Below are 23697 nucleotides of genomic sequence, written 5' to 3'. Positions count from 1 at the left end.
TGAAAGTCATTTTTATTCCGACTGAAATGTGCTTCCCTAACACAGACTTCAAATCCATGGAGCGTGGGGAAATTGGCATTACAACTTCATGCAAGTCGGGGCCATTTTTTTCCGGCTGAAATGTGTTTCCCCAACACAGATTTCACAACCAAGTCTGGTGTCTGGTGAAATAGGCAGTGCAATTTCAAGTTGGGGCTATTTTTGTTCCGACTGAAATGTGTTTCCCTAACACAGACTTCAAATCCATGGAGCGTGGGAAATTTGACATTGCAACTTCATGCAAGTGGGGGGTATTTTTGTTACGACTGAAATGTGTTTACCTAATACAGACGTCTAAACTATGGTGTCTGGGGAAATCGGCTTTGCAAATAAATGCAAACTGCGAGTACTTTTGTACTCACTTGCCTTTGAACAGATTAAAATATGTTTCCTTAACACGGTCTTCTGAACTTAGGAATGTGGGAAAATCGTGCAGACATTAGGGGCGAATAAACTTTCAAGTTCAAAACCTCTATAGTATAAAAAGTAGAAGTTGAAGTAGTTGATTCATGCATGCCGGGGGTACTTCTGCACCCGCATGTTTTTTTTTGCACTCCGAAAAGTGTTTTCCTAACACGGATTACAAAAAACGGGTACGAACACAACGATTTGGTTCGCTTATTTAAGATTGCATTGAAGGATATGCCTTCATATCTTCTGCTCATTGAATTTCTACGCATACCATTTGATGATTAGGCAAAATGTTGATAACCATTTGCTGCGATAACGCCTATAACAATATGTGTTCAAGGTACATGTCAAAATCGAAACTGAGTGCCTGAAGTTCATCAAATCAAACATATTCGCGTTTCGAGAAGTACGTACAATTGAGGGATGCAGACTTCAGAGGGAAATGTAAAATAAAATAATCGTTTGATAATTCCTAAACCAAACGTAAAAAGACTGTCTTTAAATTTACTTGTAACGAAGAACATAATCTATCACAATGCATAAATTGACTTTACATGGCATTTATTCAATCTCTTTACTCACAAAGCAAATATATTGAATTCAATTGAAATTGAAAATTGTTTCAATCAAAAATTTAATGAATACAAATTAATGATTACTAAGCTAAGATAGTCCCACGTCAATCTTGCGGTTCTTTTTTCCAAACTGTATATAATCGAGTCCAAAATTGTATATAATCGAATCACATATAATCGAGTCTGTATATAATCGAGTCCGACCTGTACTTATATATGATTGTTACAATGTTTTCTTAAGTTAAATATTATTCCTACGGTACATGTTTCTTTTTAGCTGTTTTTTATTCATTGTTGTGCCAATTAATTCGCAGTGCTGATTGTACAGGGTTTTCCATTTCGGGCTTCCGAAAGTATACAGCCCTGCGCTGACAACCGTTTGACATAGCTGTCAACCAAAGCGTCATATCGTTAGTTGAATGTCTGCCATTTTACAATATGGATCGTTTTAGCATCGCACAACTTGTTAATTTTGTTAAATTATACTATAAAAATGATGAAAAACCGGCAAATGTTTTTCGAGCATTACGGACGGTTTTTGGTCGTCATGGACGGCCTACAGAGCACACAATCGCTAATGTAGTGCGTAAATTCGAACAAACTGAATCCGTAGCGGATATTGTGAAACCTGTGCATCATCGTAATGTGCGTTCGGCCGAAAATATTGCTGCTGTTGCTGCCAGTGTGGAGGATGACCCGAATGCTTCGATTCCACGGCGTGCTCTGCAATTGGGCTTGTCAAACACATCATTGTGTCGAATTTTGCATTTGGACTTGCACCTACATCCATATAAAGTCCAACTGGTACAAAAATTAGAGCGTGGTGACCATGGAATGCGTCGGGCATACGTCGATTGGGTGAACGAACAACAGCAGCAAAATGCTGAATTTTCGCATCAAATTTTCTTCAGCGATGAGGCACATTTCGAGCTCGGTGGCTATGAGAACACCCAAAATATAGGGCTCAGAAAATCCACACGTGATTGTTGAGAGGCCATTGCATCCACCAAAAGTCACTGTTTGATGCGCATTATGGTCTGGTGGAGTCATCGGGCGGCGAGACGGTAACTGTGAATGGTGAGCGCTATGGCCGCATGTTAACCGATTTTTTTTTTTGCCACAAATTGAAGATATGGATACGGATGACATGTGGTTTCAGCAGGACGGCGCCACGTGCCATACAACACGACCGAACATGGCCATATTGCGAACAAAATTTGAGGGACGCATAATTTCGCGTTTTGGTGATGCCAATTGGCCGTCCAGATCAAGCGATTTGAACCCGCCAGACTTTTTTTTGTGGGGTTATGCGAAAGACCATGTCTATGCCAACTCTCCGCAAACTCTTGAACATTTGAAAGACAACATTCGTGAAGTTATGACCGAGATACCGCCCCATATGTGCCGAAAAGTCATCGAAAATTACCTGTTCCGGATCAAGGTGTGCGAGGAAGTCCTAGGTGGACATTTGAATGATGTTGTATTTCACACATAATGGCATAAACCAAACTTTAATTCGAAATAAAAGTTTCATCGAAATTCTAAGTGTGTTTTATTTCAATTTACTTTCGGAATTTAAAGTTGGAAAACCCTGTATATACGCATCATGCGATCGATAAGAACGTTGTTTGCATAATTTGTTCTGGATGTTTCGGTTAGAAACAAATTGCGTGTTCTTAGTTGACGCCCAGGTACATAGAAATTTAATTTTTCTAGTAATCTAGCTGATTGTACTCGTTGCGAGATTAGATCATTAATAAAAGAAAGTATTGCAAAGGGCCTGCCCGTGTAAGGGAGTAAAAAGCGCCCCTAAATAAAATCACCAGCTGTATGGCAAATATTGTATAGGATATTAAATGAGAAATTTTGGCGGTTTATTCGAACCCCCATTTGGTTTGACGTAGGATCTATAGTGAAAAACGATTTTTTTTCGTTTATTTCACGCCATCCTCAAAAGCTTCAAGATAAAAATTTGAAAAATGTTGATGCTCAACTGTTCTGCAGGTTCCAGCCACACTCGTGACGATTAGAATGTGCCAGAACGTACAACATCGAACCTAACTCGTCGTCTTCCGAAGCTTCATGAAGCTGCATTTCTTCCGCAATAGCAGTTTAACAGCGACCAGAACTGATTCCAGGGCATCAACCAATTATTTTATCGCTGTCAGTTCTTCATCGCTGAAACTTATCTTATGTTTCGTTTTCAGATCGAGCAGCGATTTTTGAACTGAAGTTCGGAGGTTGTAGAATCGACGGAACACTGTCGGTTGTGATTTTTCGATCTTAAAGGGTGTGTCACCCTGTAGAAATTCGCCCAGTAGACCGATCCTTTTGAAAATTTTAGACAGTAAAATAAAAACTATTAAACAACTTTTGGCATTTTCTTTTTATTCATACTTCGAGCCCAAGCCCGTATGCTCGCACCTTCCTCTTTACCCCGTCAATAAGGTTCTGTACAACGTCAGGTTGTAGTTTTTTGAACAGAAAATTTGAACAGAAAATTTGAACAAAAATCCATTTTCTCTTGAAGTCCGCCTCCGATTTGACAACTTTTTGGTTCTTCCGGAGGGCCTGCTTCATGATCGTCCAATATTTCTCTATTGGGCGAAGCTCCGGTGCGTTCGGCGGGTTCATTTCTTTTGGCACGAAGGTGACACCGTTGGCTTCGTACCACTCCAACACGTCCTTTGAATAGTGGCACGAAGCGAGATCCGACCAGAAGATGGTCGGGCCCTCGTGCTTCTTCAATAGTGGTAGTAAGCGCTTCTGTAGGCACTCCTTAAGGTAAACATGCCCGTTTACCGTGCCGGTCATCACGAAGGGGGCGCTCCGCTTTCCGCAAGAGCAGATCGCTTGCCACACCATGTACTTTTTGACAAACTTGGATAGTTTCTGCTTGCGAATCTCCTCCGGAACGCTGAATTTGTCCTCTGCGGAGAAGAACAACAGGCCCGGCAGCTGACGAGAGTCCGCTTTGACGTAGGTTTCGTCGTCCATTACCAGGCAATGCGGCTTCGTCAGCATTTCGGTGTACAGCTTCCGGGCTCGCGTCTTCCCCACCATGTTTTGCCTTTCGTCGCGGTTAGGAGCCTTCTGAACCTTGTATGTACGCAGGCCCTCCCGCTGCTTGGTCCGCTGGACGACTGAACTTGACAAATTCAGCTTATTGGCGACATCCCGGACCGAACTTCTCGGATCACGTCTAAACTGCTTAACTACGCGCTTGTGATCTTTTTCACTAACGGAGCATCCATTTTTTCCGTTCTTCACCTTCCGGTCGATGGTTAGGTTCTCGAAGTATTGTTTTAGTACTCTGCTGACCGTGGATTGGACGATTCCCAGCATCTTACCGATGTCCCGATGTGACAACTCCGGATTCTCGAAATAAGTGCGCAGGATTAATTCACGACGCTCTTTTTCGTTCGACGACATTTTTCCAAATTTACGAAAAATTGACAGTGAAGCATGGCCAACGTGATCTATACACTCTTATCTGATTATAAGCGAAAGCTGAAGATATAATTCCTAAAAATTAAATTTCTACAGCGTTTTTTTCCGTGATGCAATTTGATGTGATTTTGATTCTCGAGTCATATTTCAAAGCGGCATAAAGACAAATATTATTTATGGTGTAAAAATGAATATTACCGAAATTACTGGTTAATGATTGTAAAATTACCGGTAATTCGGTAATGGAAAACGACACGATATTACCGGTAAAACCGGTTAACAATCCCTATTCACCGTGGTTTGACAAACGCTTCAGGCGAGCTAGATTTTTTTGTATCGTACACGAAAATTACTCACACGTATAAAAAAGCGTGCTGTGTGTGCGCTATTTTGCACGCCTAATACTAACGCGAGGACCTTTATAGCATACTTGATAAATGTCTAAGTTCGTTGGTTTGAGTTCACGATGGGTAGAAAATAAACCGTCCATTGATGGGGTAACTACTTTTTTGCATCAGGAATCAAGTTTTCGTTCCTCTTTATATGGACGAACAATAAGATTGCATACGGGGGCACAAAATTAGTGTCAGGGGCAAAATGGAAATGTGGATTGAAGTCAGCTAAATGAAGAGGCAGATTTGTATTCATTAGTCTAATCAGTTAAAATAACCACTTACTGGACTAGTTCACCAGTCATCCTCGCTAGTCAACGCTAGTCAATTCATTTACTAGTCAAGTCTTTTTTTTTTGTTGGTGGTGACTGTCGAAGCGGAGCAACTAGGAGTAGAGTCGGTCTTCATTTTTCACCGTCGAAGATTTCGGGCCCTGAGTATAACATAGAGTCCAACATTTTTTAAATAGATTTAAAACGTTTGGTAGTTTAACAATAGCTCAATACAAATGCGAAGAACAATCCACCCAAATTGAGACATGAACAAAAGAAACAAAGGAAACAAAATGGAACTTAATTCAATAGATCACTCAACATAAAAGTCCCAGGTATAAGCGCAAATAAAACAACAATTGTTTGACTCACCAAATAATATCGATTCTCCTTGTCCACTTTTCTGTACCGATACGAATTTTTATCCTACGTTCGATGAAATAATGCTGCGTAATATTCTCTGGGCTTCGGGTTCTCTGAGCTTAATTTGTACGAATATAACTGTGATATATACACTTCGGAGTAATAGCCGGGTTTTCCTAACTGGAAATATAAAATATCGAGTTATAGTTTCCTCGTCGCCACTTTACTATACGTAATTTTATTGTAACTAAGTAAACCACGCTGTAGTACGTTTCTTAATAGACTGACTCATATTTTATTTCGATCTTATCTCTGATCGTATCTCTAGGTTCGAATCGAACCGAACATTGACAGTTCACAAATCGAATATGCATAGAAAATTAGTACACTACAATTCCAATTGCCGAGGATTTTTTTAATGTGATAAAACGCACTCCTATATCTTCTTCTATCTATATAAATAAAAAGGATCACCGAATGTGTTGATAAGAGCAAAACTCGAGAAAAGAATTGTCCGATTTAGGGCTGTCTTTATTCTATCATATTTTCTGTATCAAACATTTATTCCATGTGACCGAGAAACGTGTTATTTGCAAGTGGTTGAAAAATCTTGAACGAGAATTGTGTCTGAAAATAATCTGATATCATAATGACGAGTTTTAGTAGAAGTACTAGGAATTTTATAGTGAAAGATAATTTTAAAAGGTAGGTTAGAGAATCAATCATTAGTAAAAAAACGTGAATGTGATAACGAAAAATAAATTTTGGGCGGGACGAAGTTTGCCGGGTCAGCTAGTAGTTGAATAAAAAATGTTGCTTGTTTATTAATTTATGCATGTTTTTTTAGGCATGTTTAGGAACCAAATTTGGCATATAAGGGTTTTAGGGAGCAATAAATGTTTTTATGGTGATTTGACACTCCTTCTGAAAAGACTTCTGAAAATGAAGAAAAATGGTTTTTTTTTCAAATATCTAAACTAGAATGCTTCAGAAAATCCAGCACTTCCATGGATTGATCTCTTAATAAGACTTTTCCAAGGTTAGATGCGGGTGAACTTTGTAGTTTAAAGCCTCTTTAATAGAAAAAAAATCAATGAATCAAAATAAACAGTTCGTTCGAAATGCACATGCAATTTTCGTTTAATGAACGCAGGGGAAAGAGAAATACTACAATTAGCTTCGCCCGTTTCCAACTTTTAGTGTAGAAAAGTAGTGATTCGTGATTCGTGCTACACAGAATAACGATTCGGCAGTCATCCAGCTTGCAATCAGTTGGTGATGACGGCGTGGGCGTCGAAAACAACCTTCCCCAAGACCGAGGGTTTAGGATAAGTTTTCTAAATTGGCTTTCTTCAAGGCTAGAGGCGAACAAACTGCGAAAAATAATGCCGCGATAACTGTTTTAGCTGTAATACCAAAAAGATCTCTAACGTTCTTCTTGTTTGAGATAAATACTCAGTGCAGTTCGTTCATCGGCATCGTATATTCTTTTTGCGAGGGTAAGATTGAATCATCAATCAACCTTCAACCTACAAAACCACGAAAACCGTAGGTCGTTTCCAGGGCCACCAAAATTTCCTTCTGAAGAGTTAGCAGACTTTTAAGCACGTTACCTAATATCCTGACAAACACGCAGGTTTCCCTGTTTTTTTTTCTGAAAAGGTTCTGATTTTTCCTGATTTTTGTACTTTTTTTCTTCGAATAAAAACTAGATGTAATAAATATACTGAGATTCCTGTCAAAGTTTTCCTGGCTGTTCGGTGCGTTCTTGTTTAAGTGTCTGTAATATTGTATAAATTAAATTTACAGACTACAGGTTCCGTTATCTTTGGAACAAATAACATCCAAGTGCAACAAATTAATGTATAGGGCTTTCAGAAAAAATAATAATCTCTATAGGCATTTTTAAATAAAATGTTTTTGACCTTAAAAAGTTTTTTATTTATTGAACGCTTTTATGTTAGTTATTGAAAATGATGATTCCCGTATTATGAGCTTCTAGCAAGTAACTCGTCGATAAATTCCCACAAATTCCGACAAATCAAAGGCAGCAATTCAGAACAAACTTCCAAAATTAATCAATGTGATAGGCGTCGTGGTCCATCAGGACATCGTCAAACCTCACATCTCTTTGACAACACGACACATTATTTTGAAGTCTGGGCTAGAAATGCTATCACACCATCTAAACTAACCGGAAATTGAATATTCAGATTATCACAGGATCAGCACCCTGCAATTTTGTCCGAAGGTCTGAAGAATTTCGACTCTGTGACCATCATTAAGGAATACTTTGTACAGTTTTCAACGATACAACAAACATGTTCCGAAAGAATATGATTTTTAAGCTTCGTGAAAAAATATTTTGGAACAAAACTGTGTATATAAAATTGATCATATTTGTATATCTGCCTACAAAACCGATACTTTTGTTTTCCCAAAATTCGCAAAATGATATGATCTATCCTGGTTTCTTCCTGATTTTTATTTTTTATTCTTTCTGTTTTAAAAAGTTATAGTTGTCAACTCTGATTTCAATATTTCCATTATATTATCCCATATATCAAATAGTTTCGTAGTCCTACGTTAACTACACGTTCGTGTTCTGGGCACAACTTCCTATTACAAACAACTTCACAATCAGCAATTAAATTTTCAAAATAAACTTGAAAAAAAAATGAAGACAAACGGTTTTATTGCCTCAAAAAGAAGTTAATTACTCTTATCGTAGTCATAATTCTTCGTTCATTCCATTTGCTTCAATCTGTATAACATCTTCAAGATCATGACAATGCTTTTCGAATCGCTACTGAATAACATGGATGCACCCTCTCCAAATTCTATGAACTTCTTGGCACTTTTTTAATCGATGCTGTTTGGACTTAACTGAACCCATTTTTCACAGCTGATGGAAATCAAATTCCCAACATTATATCTTGTAATTTTCCCCGATTTAGATCTAGATCGTTGAAAATTTTGAATACTTTGGACCGATTCTGGACGGAGTGAATATTGGAAGAAACGTTTTCCGTAAAGACTATCCTACTAGCAGACACGATATCTCAACGGTTTCATAAAAGTATTTCTCCAGTTCATTTCGGGCAAATCTTCCCTAAACCATCAAAGCTGCTAGCCGTGGAGTTACGATGTAATGAAGTTGATAAAATATAATTGAGTGTAATTAATGATAATAGCTTTTTCAACAGAGAACACGACGATCACATACCCAAATAACAAACTGTCCCGTTTTTCTTTTCTCTTTCGCAGTGCTTCTCCTACTGATAACATCGGCCTCCTGTGCTGACTGGAGCGCGAGCTGTCCGACCGGTTGCGTCTGCAAGTGGTCCAGTGGTAAGAAATCGGCCCTCTGCAACAGCCTAGGGCTCAACTCGATCCCCACGAATCTGTCCACCGAGCTGCAGGTGCTGGTACTGAACGACAACAACATTGCCTATCTCAACCGAGAGGAATTCACCAGCCTGGGGCTGGGCAACCTGCAGAAGATCCACCTGAAGCACTCCCGGGTCAAGTACGTCCACCGGGAGGCGTTCAAGAACCTGAAAATTCTGATCGAGGTGGACTTGAGCGAGAATGAGATCCAATCGCTGGACAAGCAAACCTTCGCGGGAAATAACCGGCTGCGAATCATAAACCTGTACAGTAATCCGTTGAAGCAGCTGGTGGCGGATCAGTTCCCGGTACTGCCGTACTTGCGGAATATCGATCTGCATGACTGCCAGCTGAATAGTGTGGCGGAGACGGCGTTCTCCAACCTGGAGCTACTAGAGTTCCTGGATTTGACGAGGAATCAGCTGCAGAGTCTGCCGCACTACGTGTTTAACCACATGAAGAACTTGAAGACGCTAATGCTGGAGGAAAACCTCTGGAACTGCGATTGTCACCTCCGGCAGTTCCGGGGGTGGTACTTGAACAATTCGCTTAACAAAAGAAGTCTAAGGTGTCACCAACCGTACAGTTTGAAAGACTTGACGTGGGAATCGCTGGAGACGGATCAGTTTGGCTGTATGCCACAGTTGGAGATCTATCGGGACGATGTGGACGATATCGAGGATTTGGGGGCGAACATCACCTACCGATGTGTGGCGTTTGGCGATCCGGAGCCCACGGTGACGTGGGATCTCAACGGGAAAATCGTGGATCAGGAGAATATGATGGTGGAGAGCGAACGGGTGGTGAAGTTCGATGGCAATGTAACGATGTGGAGTAACTTGACGATACTGAACATCACAAGTAACGATTCGGGGTATTATACGTGCACTGCCAGTAACAAGATTGGATTTGTAACCAAAAATTTCAGCTTGATACTGCCGGAAGTGGTGGAAAGAGTTATTATCAAAACACCGGAAACATTCTGGTACTTTGGGCTTATATTGGGCATATTCGGGACAATTTTTGGTCTTCTTTCGCTATCGGTGGTGATCTGTCTCTGCAAGAGGAAGCTACGGACGCGACGGAGAAAGAAGAATATCAAAAGTAGTGTGAGCTTCAATGACCAGGAGAAGAAACTGCTTGACTTGAGTATAACGACCAACGAGCGGCAAGAATTCAGCGCCAGTGATGTGATGACTCCGTCGACCAAAACGGACTCCACGATCGCCATGGAGCCCGTACAGATAACAATCGAGTCAATAGCCGCGAAGCGGGAGGAATTTCCACTGAATGTTGGGGTGTTTCCTCCTCCGCCCGAGTTCTGCTCCCAAATGGTTCCAAATCCGGCCTATGGGAACATCTTCATATCCGTTTCGGTTACACAGGATGCACTGGACAACCCAGAACTTAAGATGTACCCCGATTTGCTGAACATTCCGAACAGGTCCAAAGGCAAGTTGATTCCAGTCAATGTGTCATCGTACGCAACGCTACCTCGCAAGAATCGGCCAGCGTTGACGGCGGCAACAGCTCCCTCGAACAGCAGCCAGCCATCTTCGCTAACTGCGGTACATCCACAAGCGCTACAGACGCAGCATCCGAACGCGTCTACCAGTGGCATGGAAGCGTTGCAGCTGCAGGACACTATCGTCAATTACTCCAACATCGAAGAGTCGTGCGAGATAACTGGATTCAGCAGTCCACCGACGGCCATGTGTCAGGAGTGTAGTAAAATTATCAACTCCTCAGCCAAGATGAACGCCCGGTTCAGTAAAGCCGAGCTGGTAAACAAATGTGAGAACAGTTTTCCCTGCCTAAAGTACGACAACATGGGTCGAAGGTACACAGCCAGTGGCAACTCCACGCTCTCACTTCCGGATGGAGATCGCCAGATCGAACAGGAGAGTATCTTCATCAAGCAGGAAATCGAACCGATCAAGGAAATCCCTACGCCACCCCTACAACCAGCGACCCCAACCGGTCCCAGTCCCAATACACCGGGTCCTTCATCCATCAGCACGGCTGCCGTGTTTGTTACAGGAAATGATTTCGTCTCACTGTAGTATCCCTTCCGCCATCACACGATAGTACAAACTTCAGCATGCCCTCTCGGACCCTTCTCGAACGATGACGTACGTATCGGTAGATGATCTCTTGCAAACATCTGGAAGAGTCACCGCAACTCAAGAACCGAACAAAAACGAACCACAAAGTGTGATACAGAATTAAATAGTTAAGATTAACATAGAAACAAAACACGAAATGGAAACAGAATAGGGACTGCTTCATTTCGCCCCCAACAGTAACTCACACACACACAGAGACAGTCTCGAAGGTAGTAGAACAATGAACATACAACAAAATGTAGACCGAAAGCCTACGTCACAAGTTAAAAGTCAAACGAAACTTCTGAAAACTATAGCCTAATCAAACTGCTTATACAAACACGGGAAAATCAAAACAGTCAATCAAAAAACAGACACGAGTTTAAAGTAAATAGTTCAAATAACTAACTAGGACACTTATATCATCTGCACACATTAGTTACCACAAAACTGTAAATATGGAAACGTTCGCCAACCCGCGCGCGTGCATCCATCGATGATGAGAGGAGAGTAACTTCGGAAACCCCATCATCAAACCTCCGTCAATTACCAGTGCGATCAACTTTGGCCATGTAGGTAATGGGAAATCTTTCCAATACGATACAAAACGACATTTCACTAACTCAATTCAGGCGGAGCCAAAGTTCATCATGCATTTGGTGCTGCAAGCGCAAGGATACACTCATCAAAAAATCTATGTTTGCCCATTACGGGCTATGCAAATAGAGAACTACGATGTGTATGTATGCTCGATCGGCCCAAATTTATCTTATCTTATCGGGGACCCTTTCATCATAGTTGGTTCTTCGTGCGGGGAGTGATGGCGAACCAGGATTCCCTCAGACGGCAACCCTATTGGTATGTTTAGTTTTACCGCAAAACTTATACGTCCCAAACTTACATACTCTCACATCGAGAAACTCGTGCTGGTGCGCGGACGGAGTTGTTCGTATCGCTGGGGTAATGAAACTAATGGAGGGTTCACACACAACGGTACTTGAAAATGTTTCGGTGGGTGGCTGATTGGCGGGCAAAAGACATACATACATTTTCTACAGGAGTAAAATAATATTTGGTTCAAGTTACATGAAAAATACTTTGAGGCGTTGAATAGAACGTGATAGCGACTACCGCTTAACCGCGTGAAGTGTTATAATATGTCCGTGGTCGTTTTTTCTTTCTCAAATAAACAACGTTCGAAACTGCCGGAAGAGTCAGTTACGTGAAGATGGATTTTGTTCAGCCCCCAGAAATATGTGGATGTTCACCGATGCAGTCATGCTGAGTTCATTAGATTGTGGCACATCTTTCTACGATCTAAAAGCACGGTTTTATCAATCCACTGATTCCTTTAGACCTCATCCTACACTCATCCACGCTTGGTCGCCGATTATGTCTTATCGTACATTTCAGTACCTTTTGAGTAGCCTGTCATGGTTGCAATTGTGGATGCGTCGACATTCAAAGCATCCCCAATGATGCTCTCGTAGAGTACGTACTCTTGAGTCATCATTCTAAGGATACTGTCATATGAAGTGTTCTATCCCTGAACCCCTGACCAGCGACGTAGTGAGGGTAGACAGCGCTCCCGGCGAACTATGAGAATGGCGTCCCAAAAAAAACCACTTTATTTGATTTTTTCACTAACTTTGAGTTTCTGATATTTTGAGAAAGCTTCTCACTTATACCAAAGTTCACTTTGAGCAGTTTATCCGTATTTAGAAGGTTAGGAAAAATCATTACCAGCTTCGCTTATTCTCTAGTCAAATATTTGCCTTGCGTAGAATCACATTGAGAACCCGACGTGGTTGGGAGGAAAGATTGCAAAATTCCTCAATTTTCCAAAATCGACTGTAAATACCGTACTCAAACATTACCGGGAGACGTCGAACACCGATGAAAACCTAAAGAGAGTGAATGAAATGGTGCTTGAAAATCGTCATACCAGCTTAAGAGAGATGTCTAGTGAATTTGGCATTGCATATGAAACGGTGCAGCATATTGTTTTGGGTGAGACGCGTGGTAGCCTAGCTTGTTCCGAAGGAACTAAATTTCGTGCAAGAACACCAACAACAGACAGTTGCTGAAGAGATGATTTCTGAAGCCTTAAGAGATCCAACCTTCGTGAAACGGATAACTACGGGCGACGAGATATGGGCCTATGAATTGGACATAGAAACAAAGCAAGAATCGTCCGAGCAGCGTTTCGAAGACGAGAAAAAACCGCGTCAAATCCACTCAAAAGTGAAGGTGATGCTGAGTGTTTTCTTCGATTGTCAACGCGTAGTGCACTATGACAGTCAACAAAGAATATTATTTATCCGTTTTGAAGCGTTAGAGAGATGTTGTATGTTGCAAACGACCAGAAATGTGGGCCGACAATTCTTGGATTTTGCATGATGGTAACACGCCATCGCACCGAGCCAGAATTGTACTGAATTATCTGACCAAACATCAAGTAAAAACCACCGAGTAAGCCTGATGGCCCCGTGCGACTTTTTTTTTGTTTCCCTAGTTGATGTTGCCACTTCGTGGAAAAAGATTTCAGTCGATCGATGAGATCGAAGAGAATGTGACGAGGGAACTAAAAGCCATCCTTTCGTTGGCCTACCAGGGATGCATGGAGGACTGGGTCAAGCGTTGACACATGTGTGTTGCTTCAGATGAATTGTGTTTTGAAAGAGATCAAGTAAATTTGCTTGAAATTCAACTCTATTTTGTTTCAAAGGGCGAACACGGGGGTCTCCGTAGCCACATTGGTTGCGCGTTCGCTTAGTAAGCGATCGATCGTGAGTTCAAAACTCAGGGCCCTTATTGACCATCTTTATGTTGTTACAGAATAGCTACGTCCACGCAACAAAATAAGATCGATTCATCCATACAACTGCTCTGCTCTGCCAGACACATCGGGCTACTGTTCTATAAATAACTCAACAATGATCAAACAACTGTCTCCGCTGTCCGGTGGTCCAACTGGATAATGGAAGAACAGAAAGAATACCCTTACACCTAAATGGCTACTGTGTGAATGTACCATATGTAATGGTATAGAAGGAATACTGGCGAATGGCAACTGTGTAATGTGCTAATTATAGATATGATAACCATGTGACATGTACACGATTAAAATTCGGCTCTGTTACAGCTAAAATGCTAATGAGCCTTAAATAAATAAATGGGATAAAAAAAAAGGGCGAACACGAAATTATTGCGGGCATAACTTTTTTACCTTTGGGTAAAAATCAACCAAATTTTGCACACATATTGTCTACATGCTGTCAAACTCGAAGTCGTGTTTTTCGATTCAACGAAAATGGAGGTGAACCAACGCGAGTCGAGAGAACAAATTCTTTCCAAACACCTGGAATTTCCTGACCTGTCGCACCGGCAGTTGGGAAAAATGTTGAACATTCACTATTCAACCGTCTCCAGAGTGTTGAAGCGGTTCCAGGAGCGGTTGACGTTGGACCACGGCAAAGGAGCTGGAAGAAAACCGGGACCGGAGAACAAAAAGACGGAGGGAAAGGTGAAGCGGATGATTAAAGCAAATTCCAACGTCTCAAGCCGTGATTTGGCTAAAAAGATCGGCATGTCGCAGAGCTACGTCCAGAATGCAAAGAAGAGAGCCGGACTACATACATACAAGGTACAGAACTTCCCAAACCGCAATGAGCGGCAACAATCGACGGCTAAAACTCGGGCACGGAAGCTCTACGAGAAGATGCTGACAAAATATGGCTGCTGTGTGATGGACGACGAAACGTATATAAAAGCCGATTTTAAGCAAATTCCGGGGTTGGAGTTTTTCACCGGCAAGAGCAAGTTCGATGTGGACGACAAATTCAAGAAGAAGAAAATGTCGAAGTTCGCCTCCAAATATCTCGTTTGGCAGGCCATCTGCTCTTGCGGACTGAGGAGTGAGCCTTTCGTGACAAAGGGCACAGTAATTGGCGAGATCTACAAATCTGAGTGCCTCGAGAAGCGCCTTTTGCCGTTCTTGCAGCAGCACGACGAAGCTCCGCTATTTTGGCCAGATTTGACATCATGCCACTATTATAAAAGTGTCCTGGAGTGGTATGAGGCCAATTATGTCCATTTTGTTCCAAAGGACATGAACCCGCCAAACTGTCCGGAGCTGCGCCCGGTGGAGCAGTACTGGGCAATAATGAAGCGGGAACTTCGGAAGAGCAAGACGACAGTCAAAGAAGAGAAGGACATGTTGAGAAACTGGTACCGGATGACACTGTAAAGACTTTGATGGAGGGCATCAAGCGAAAATGCGTTCAATTTTACACTCAAGGCTCCATCGATTAACTTTTCTTTTGATTTTTGAAGTAAATATATGTAAAAAAAACTACCCTAAAATTTTGGTTTGATTCTAAACATTATAAGAAAATTGGCATGACATTTTCGGTGTCGCAATAATTTCGTGTTCGCCCTTTATTTAGAAAATCCCGGTACATTTGATCATGGGTACGTAAAAATGGATTTTTAGAAAAATACTCGGTAACAAATTTTACCTTGTCAAGCGTAGGGTAGGTTCAAATTTGTTTACGCTGTGTACGTTTACGCCCGTAAGTTGATGATTTGGCAAGGGATCTGTAGGTAGTTGTGGAACGACGACAATGATTGTCATCACTGGGGCAACAATTACAAGGAGGAGTGTCTTCAGAACAGGATTTTGCCATTCATTCTATCACACTATGGTCCAGTGAAGTTCTGGCCTGACTTGACAAGGTGCCATTACAGCCGGGATTGTATCAAGTGATATAAGGAGAACAAAATCGATTTCATTGAAAAAACTATCAATCCATCAAATTGTTCGGATTTTCGAGAGATATTGGACAATATCAAAGGTAAATTGAAGAAATGTGGCCGAACCATCAAAAATACAATTCAAATGCACCACTTTTCCACGTTAATGTGCGGACAGAAGCAACCACTCATGATGGGTGTTTTTTCCTCAATTGAACGATGAAATATATTTGTAGGAAAAAAAGATATTCAAAATTCCTGGATTTTGGCGCCCCGGCAAATGCCGGGTTTTCCGCCCGCACACTACGCCACTGCCCCTGACTACTGTATTCAATTCCTAGCTCTCGACCGGTTACCTCCCGCCGTTGTGGAAAATTTCGCACATTACTCTAATCCAAGGGTTTTCATATGGTGTTCCGCGGGAAATTTGTGCTCCGCGAAGTTATAGCAAATGCTTCCAATTTAAAACCCTCCTTGAGAAAAACATTCTTCAATTTAATTTCACTGGGCATATAGTAATTTATCTCGTTCACTCCGGGTCAGATGTCATGTAACTGGGATGCGTACCCAAAATAGAGTTGTTTCCTGTTGGGTAATGGCAATGCAAATACGATTTGTTCTATTGATTAAAAAATGCAGGTGCTCCGTCAATTTTTTTGCTATAAAAAGTGCTCTGCCATGAAAAAAATCTGTAAACCCCTGCTGTAATTCATAAGATGGGCCCACGCTCAGATGCCGAAAACTACCGGGGCGTTGCAAACCAGTCTGCGATGCCAAAATTGCTTGTTTACTCCCACCTTTACGAACGGATTATTGATCATGTTTTAACAACACAGTATGGGTCAGTTGTGACGAACCTATGCGAATTGTGCTGTACCGTCACAGATTATACATCCAAAGGGTATCAGGTGGACTGTATTCATACAGACATGAGCAAGGCCATCGATGTGGTAGAAGTAGATAGTATAATGGGCGCGGTGCTTGATTTCGGCATTGACGTTGAAATGTTCGAATGGATTAGGACGTATTTGGAGGGCAGAACAGAGTATGTGCAAGTGCACAAAAATGCGTCTAAGTCCTTTGGTGTTAATTCAGGAGTTCCGCAAGGTAGTCATTTGGGGTCTATTCTGTTTGTCATGGTCATGAATAAGTTATCGTCATGTTTGACCAACGCAAAAGTGCTTATATACGTGGATGATGTGAAGATTTTCCTGCCCGACACATCGATCGGCTTCAGCATGATTTGATCAGAATCGTCGAGAGCAACGAACTAAGTGTAAACCCCAGCAAAAGTTCCGTTATTAATTATACCCAGAGTTGTCAATAATATTTTACAAAGAGTGGAAGATTGCTCCTAAAAAAACTGGAATAAAACTGGATCCTGTAAAACCGTTTTATTTTGAGAAGATAGGCTTTCATTTATCTTAAATGATTTTTTTTACTCATTCTTATTGAGAAAAAGAATTTCTTTCGAAGCTTCGTGTAGTTAAGGTAACAACTACATCAGTACGTAGATTAGTTAACCCTCAGTCATCTGTAATCTTTCTGTATTTTAGATACTGAATAACAAAAGTGCTACGAATTTTGTTTTGTAAGGCACCCAGATTCTATATTTCCCAATCATACGGTGTTAAATGGCCCAGCAGAAGTACAATATGCTCATAAGCTGTTTCTCTCAGAGACTAAAGCTCAGAGAAACAGCTTGTATGAATGAGAGATTCCATCAATCTATTCACGTCATGACCACCAGCGAAGAGAAGAAACCGTTTCTCCGGTGAGCGTGTTCTCCCAGTGTATTAATTCTCCAGTCCGCGCTCTTTTTTCCTACATGCTCTGAGCACATAATATAGATGCCAGATGTGAAGACATACTTTCGTTTCGAAGACATTTAATTTTGTGAAAACATACTGAGATCATTTCAAAGTATGTGAAAACAATTGGTTGTGTGATTTATCGAACATGATTTAGAAATATCGTGATGGGTTGCTTATTTTTGTTCATTAAGATTACATTTGAAGACATTTGATGGTGTCATGCAGAGATATTTGAAAAAATCATCTGGCATCCCTCACATACAAGCTATTTCTCTCGTGAGAATGTTATCCAGCCGAAAGTGAGCAAATTGCCCCGATCGAGGGTATGCCATACTGCCCGATGGTAAGCTGATGCGGAAAATAACAAATTGAGAAGGAAATGAATCCTTTCTTAACATTTCCTTCATCTGAGACATCCACTGGGAACTCGACTCAATAAATATGACTCGCTGTTATCGGCTCTGAGTCGGTTTTAAGCAACAAAAACCTTATAGAAATGATGTAGAAAATTAAATCGAAAATCGCTTCCAACGATTTTTTTTTCTTATTTTGCTTTAATGTTACAAATGTAAAACTTGCAGGACAGAGTTGGCCCATGATTTAAGCCCCATCTTGGACATTGCTCACATTTTTTTAGGTCGCTGCCTATTTTTCGTTCCGTAGCTTAAGGATGTATGAGGTCCTTTTGTTTTCGCAATTGTCAATTGTCAAACCCAGAGCATTCTCCACATATTTTTGGATCTCGAACGGTTTTTGGGAATTGTATTCGATACCAGTGTCTTAGACTATCAACAAATATTCACGAGTAACGAATATGATTTTATTAGGCTGTCAAAAAAGTCCTGCGGTATTTTTTTTTGAATTTTCATTTGTTCTTAAAATTAGTTACAATCATCTGTTTTAAGTCGAATATGCGCCGTTTTGTGCGATGACTTGTTCCCAACAAGATGCCAACTGTTCTAGAAGCTCGCTTCCTTATTGGCAAAAAACTCGGATAGCCAATTTTCACAGGCCTCTTTTGTGGCTAACTTCTGACTACCTAGCTCGTTCGCCATGGACAAAAACAGGCGGTAGTCACTTGGTGCAAGGTCCGGACTATACGGCGGATGCAAAAGAACCTCCCATCCGAGCTCCCGGAGCTTCTGGCGCGTCACCAAAGAAGTGTGTGGCCTGGCGTTGTCCTGATGGAAGACAATGCGGCCACTGTTTATCAAAGATGGCCTCTTCTTCATAAGTGCTACCTTCAAGCGGTCCAGTTGTTGGCAGTACAGGTCCAAATTGAGCGTTTGGCCATAGGGAAGCAGCTTATAATAGATTATTCCTTGACAATCCCACCAAACACACAGCAGAACCTTCCTGGCCGTTAATGAGGGCTTGGCCACCGTCTGAGCCGCTTCAGCGGGCTTCGACCACGACCGTTTGCGCTTCACGTTGTCGTAAGTGACCCACTTTTCATCGCCAGTCACCATCCGCTTCAGAAACGGGTCGATTTTGTTGCGATTCAGCAGCGATTCACATGGGTCGATACGGTCAAAGATGTTTTTTTGTGTCAACGTGTGTGGCACCAATACATCGAGCTTCTTTGTGAATCCAAGCTTCTTCAAATGGATAATAACGGTTCGATGACTTATCCCCAGCTCTTGGCCGATGCTACGGCTGCTACTATGCCGGTCTTTCTCGGCTAATTCAGCGATTTTGTCGCAATTTTCAACGACAGGCCTTCCGGAGCGTGGCGCATCTTCGACGACCTCTACACCAGAACGAAAACGTTGAAACCATCGTTGTGCGGTGGAAATGGAAACTGTATCGAGTCCATAAACTGCAAAAATTTTATTGGCAGCTTGAGATGCATTTTTGCCTTTCTCTATAGCGGCTCACTTTTTCTCTTTCTCTATAGCGGCTCACTAGCGTTTTAGCTGTAACAGAGCCGAATTTTAATCGTGTACATGTCACATGTTTATCACATATATAATTAGCACATTTACACAGTTGCCATTTTTCGGCGTTAGAATATTCCCTTCTATACAATTGCATATGGTACACATTTTTACACAGTAGCCATTTAGGCGTAAGAGTTTTCTATCTGTTCTTCCATTATCCAGTTAGACCGGACAGCGGAGACAGTTGATTGATCATTGTTGAGTTATTTATAGAACAGCAGCCCGATGTGTCTTGCAGAGCAGAACAGTTGTATGGATAAATCGATCTTATTTCGACCGTGGATCGATTTCCATCGCTTATGATTGTTGCGTGGACGTAGCTATTCTGTAACAACAAAAAGATGGTCAATGAGGGTCCTGAGTTTTGAACTCACGATCGATCGCTTACTAAGCGAACGCGCAACCAATGTGGCTACGGAGACCCTCATTTTTGCCTTTGTCATAGTAGTACTGTAAAATATGTCGGATTTTCTCTTTATTTTGCTCCATATTTGCGACACTATAACTCACGAACGACTTAACCAAACAAAACACTGTCAAGGACTATATTATAAATACCTTTCCAACAAGCTATAGTATGACTCGATACAATGAATACAACTAGAACTACGCGCTTACAACGACACCTCGCGGAAATACCGCAGGACTTTTTTGACAGCCTAATATTTCAGTGTAAATGACTTTTTTTCAGCTTCAAACACACTGCCTTTATTATATTGATAGCGGCCCGTCCCATGTTTTCCCAAGTTTCCCGCATACTCATTGAAACAAATGAGCCCTGGTGTTTGGTTTGTTCAAATTGATTATTCAATCTTTCCACTTAAGGTGAAGGTGGAAGCTAGCCATTGTAGTAGTATAGGTAAAACCACGTGTAAAAATGGGGTAATAGTGTTTGTGAGAGAAGAGCAAAGCACATGTAAATAGATCAATTCACTTATCAGTGGCGCTTCATTGACACGAGTCTTTGAATACATTTGAAAAAAAATAACAATTCAATACTGAAGTTAAATGTATGAACGATATGTTCCGATGAACGATTGCAAACATAAATATATATGGAAGGTGCATTTGAATATGAAGTAAAATTCTGATTATACGCGAGCGTAACATGAGCAAATTTATAACACATGCGAATTGGGGCTCTTTTGATATTAACAAGTTCTTCCGCATAGTATCGATGCTGATAATTCCTCAATTTTTTTCCTTCGTTGGTCGTATTGTTTTCACATATTCACGTTGGAGAGCCTTAACCCTTCTCTTCGTTGGCCGAGACATTTAGATTGAATGTAATAATTTTCCGTTTATTGTTTTTGAAAGCATAGGGAGCCGTGGCAGTGTTCCGAGTTCTGCAATACAATTTTCTTACCCTATGTTAAAGTTGCTAAAACTAACATAATATACCCATTAAACGTAAAAATAATGATTGTTGATATCAACACAATTTTATTCTATTGATTTTCATAACATGAAACGCTTTAACTCAGGAATAACATTTTATTGAGTGGTTTTGATAGCTGTTTCGATGATGTTGTCTGGCATCAGTAACGAAAAAATAACGATGCTTTCACCAATAAAAATAAAACCATTGCCGAAGATTGAAAAATGAAAATTTAACTTTCAGAGCACTTGCTCGAGTTTTCCGACGTTTTTCACTATACAGTGCGACAGCAGGTGAAAATTTAATATCTTGTGAGTAATCGATTAGAGTTTGGTTGATATTACTTCATGGGAAATGTGCGAAAACGATCATTTTCTTCACACTGTTTCGCAAAATTATTGATTTTCTGGCGAGGGGTGAGGGAGGGAGATGAAAGAAATGAGCGCCATTGTGGCAGCCATTTGTGGCTAGCTTCCACCTTCACCTTAAACGCGCTGGAAAAGGGAGTTGTATGTATGTAGTGTGTATGCATGTCTTCTATCTCTCTGTCTCTCTTTTCTCTCTCAGAAAATTTTAAAATTACCTTTTAGCCTCGAGGAAGCCTGTTGACTGACTGGCTAGAGCGAGAATAGAATTTAAATTTTCTTCTTACTATTTAGGTTTGAAACACCAAAGTTCATTTTCCTCTTACCTTGAAAAGTCCACTGAGGATAGCAAAACTAACTCTCTCGTAACCTTTGAAAGAACGATTTTTAAAGTTATTTAATGGCATATTCATTCTACAGTTTTGCATTTTTATTATTATTTGTAGGACAACCTATTTAAGTAGCATTGTGAGAAACATATCAGCCATTCCTCCATCAAGGGGGGACCCCGATCTGGAAAATCGAAAAAATCGAATTTTTGTTTTTTGCATTTTTGAGTACTTATGCCCTAGGAAATGTTATCCCAAAAGTATTTTTCGTAAAAATGGATTATCTGAAGCGTTACATAACCGTTTTTCATGTTCCTTTATTCCATTTTTTTTGAGCTTTTAAACAACGATTTTTCATGTAAAATAACTTATTTTTAAAAAAGACCGCCATTTTGGAATTTTTTTCGAATTTTCAAAAACTATGCAACGCCTCAAGTATTGCCTTAAAGCTTCAAAATATTCATTGGAATTTGTTCTACGACACCCCGTTGCTTCTGTACTACGGATCCAGCTGTCAACAGTGTTATAATTATTATTCGTGCATTAAAAAAATGGAAAATACTACTTCATATAAACCTTAAACAATAACCAAAATACCCGAACACAGAAGTGTATATAATATTGCCATGCCTGGAAAGCATCTAATTATTTGTTAATTTGTGTTGTGTTATTTGTAGTACCGTAAACCGGGGGCAAATTGATCACGATTTTCAGAAAAATGTAAATATTTCCGAATTTTTTTGTTAGATTTAAACCTAATTATTTTTTAAATCAGTACTGGTGCTAAGGCCACAAAACGTTATGGAATTTGTTGAAAAAAATCCTTGAGCGTTAATTTGGAAAATTTTTAGCAGAAAATTTCAAAATTTTACTTCGGGGTGAAATTGATAAATCTATGTTTTTCAGGATTTTCTAGTGTCATACGCACAAAAATGTATACAAAATCTATTATTTCTTCACCTACGGTCATTTGAATGGGATTTGAACACTGATCTGTAGGTCATCCGGAGACCATTCCGGTTATCCTAATGTGAAATCCTTGAAATTGTCACCAATAAGCTAGTTTTGCCAAACCAAGATGTTCGATATGTCGAATGATGGGATTCGGTTCTGGTCATGCGTCGTGCTGTTTTTGTAAAATAGTATGTTTTTTACTTGTTTGAATAGTAATTACAAGTATTTGAATGCTTATTCAACTCATCAAGTATCGGCTAGAAGTGGATTAATATGTTTAGCGTCTATAAATATTGTTTTGATTTGTTGAAAATATGTTTCTTTACCATAGTTGAAAATGAAAACGAAAATGCTATTTAGAAAAATATTGTTTTTTATGCAATTTAATAAGGGATTCGTTGAGAGCCATTGGCAAAAAGAACCTTCAGATGATGCTTGAACAGATCAAAAAATTTTAAAATTAAATTAAACTAAATTGATCTGAAAATTTATGTTTGTTTTCATCAATACGTTTGATCAATTTGCCCCCGGATGACGGTACCGTGTTCTTTGTAGCACCGGGGTGAGATTGGATCAAATCGAAAGAAATTGCAGTTAGTGATATCTAGACAAGTATTGCAAATATTTTTGAAAGCTGTGAACCGTTTAGGAGGAGATATATTTTCACTACTTCCAGTGCATAATACTTTACTGTAATACAAATAGTTATTGTTTAGTAATTTATCAAAATTTGATGTATTTACAAATCAAGCTTAGACCTATTCTCATCCCCATCGACGGTACTTTAGCGAATTAATCTAATCCGGCGAACAAAACAGTAGAAAACTAGTAACTTCGATATACCAGGTGAGAGACGAACCAACCTACGGCTTAAAGTCTCTATAATAAAGAGCAAAAAAATGTACCAGGTGTTATTTGTATACTTCTATGCGAGCCCTAGTTAATGAATTAAAGTTTCACATACTATAGTGGAACCAATGTGATAGAAGACACGATAAGTCACCAAATAAAACTTAATTATTGTATACTGATCAGTGTCAAATTCACGCCCAAGTCCTTCAACGTTGGGACACCATTTTTGACATCATCGGTCACATAATCGCGCTCGACGGGTTTGGTGTGCAAGTCTCCCAACGGGAACGAGATGCAAACGAATTCTGTAAAT

At 40.3% G+C, this 23697-nt stretch overlaps 1 protein-coding gene across 4 annotated transcripts in view; it reads left to right on the top strand.

Annotated features, from left to right (window-relative positions):
* LOC129762166 (uncharacterized) overlaps positions 1-23360 on the top strand; it is a 709571-nt gene extending 686211 nt beyond the window's left edge. For all 4 annotated transcript variants that reach the window (XM_055760172.1, XM_055760176.1, XM_055760173.1 and 1 more), the window contains one exon: positions 8770-23360. In XM_055760172.1, coding sequence (XP_055616147.1) covers positions 8770-10955 — 2186 coding nt within the window. In that variant the 3' untranslated portion in view covers positions 10956-23360. The remainder of the gene's footprint in view (positions 1-8769) is intronic.
* Positions 23361-23697: the final 337 nt, after the last annotated feature.

This window comes from Toxorhynchites rutilus, chromosome 1 (assembly GCF_029784135.1).
Source record: "Toxorhynchites rutilus septentrionalis strain SRP chromosome 1, ASM2978413v1, whole genome shotgun sequence".
In the NCBI taxonomy this organism is placed as follows: domain Eukaryota; kingdom Metazoa; phylum Arthropoda; class Insecta; order Diptera; family Culicidae; genus Toxorhynchites; species Toxorhynchites rutilus.
This window is presented reverse-complemented; position numbering and strand designations above follow the sequence as displayed.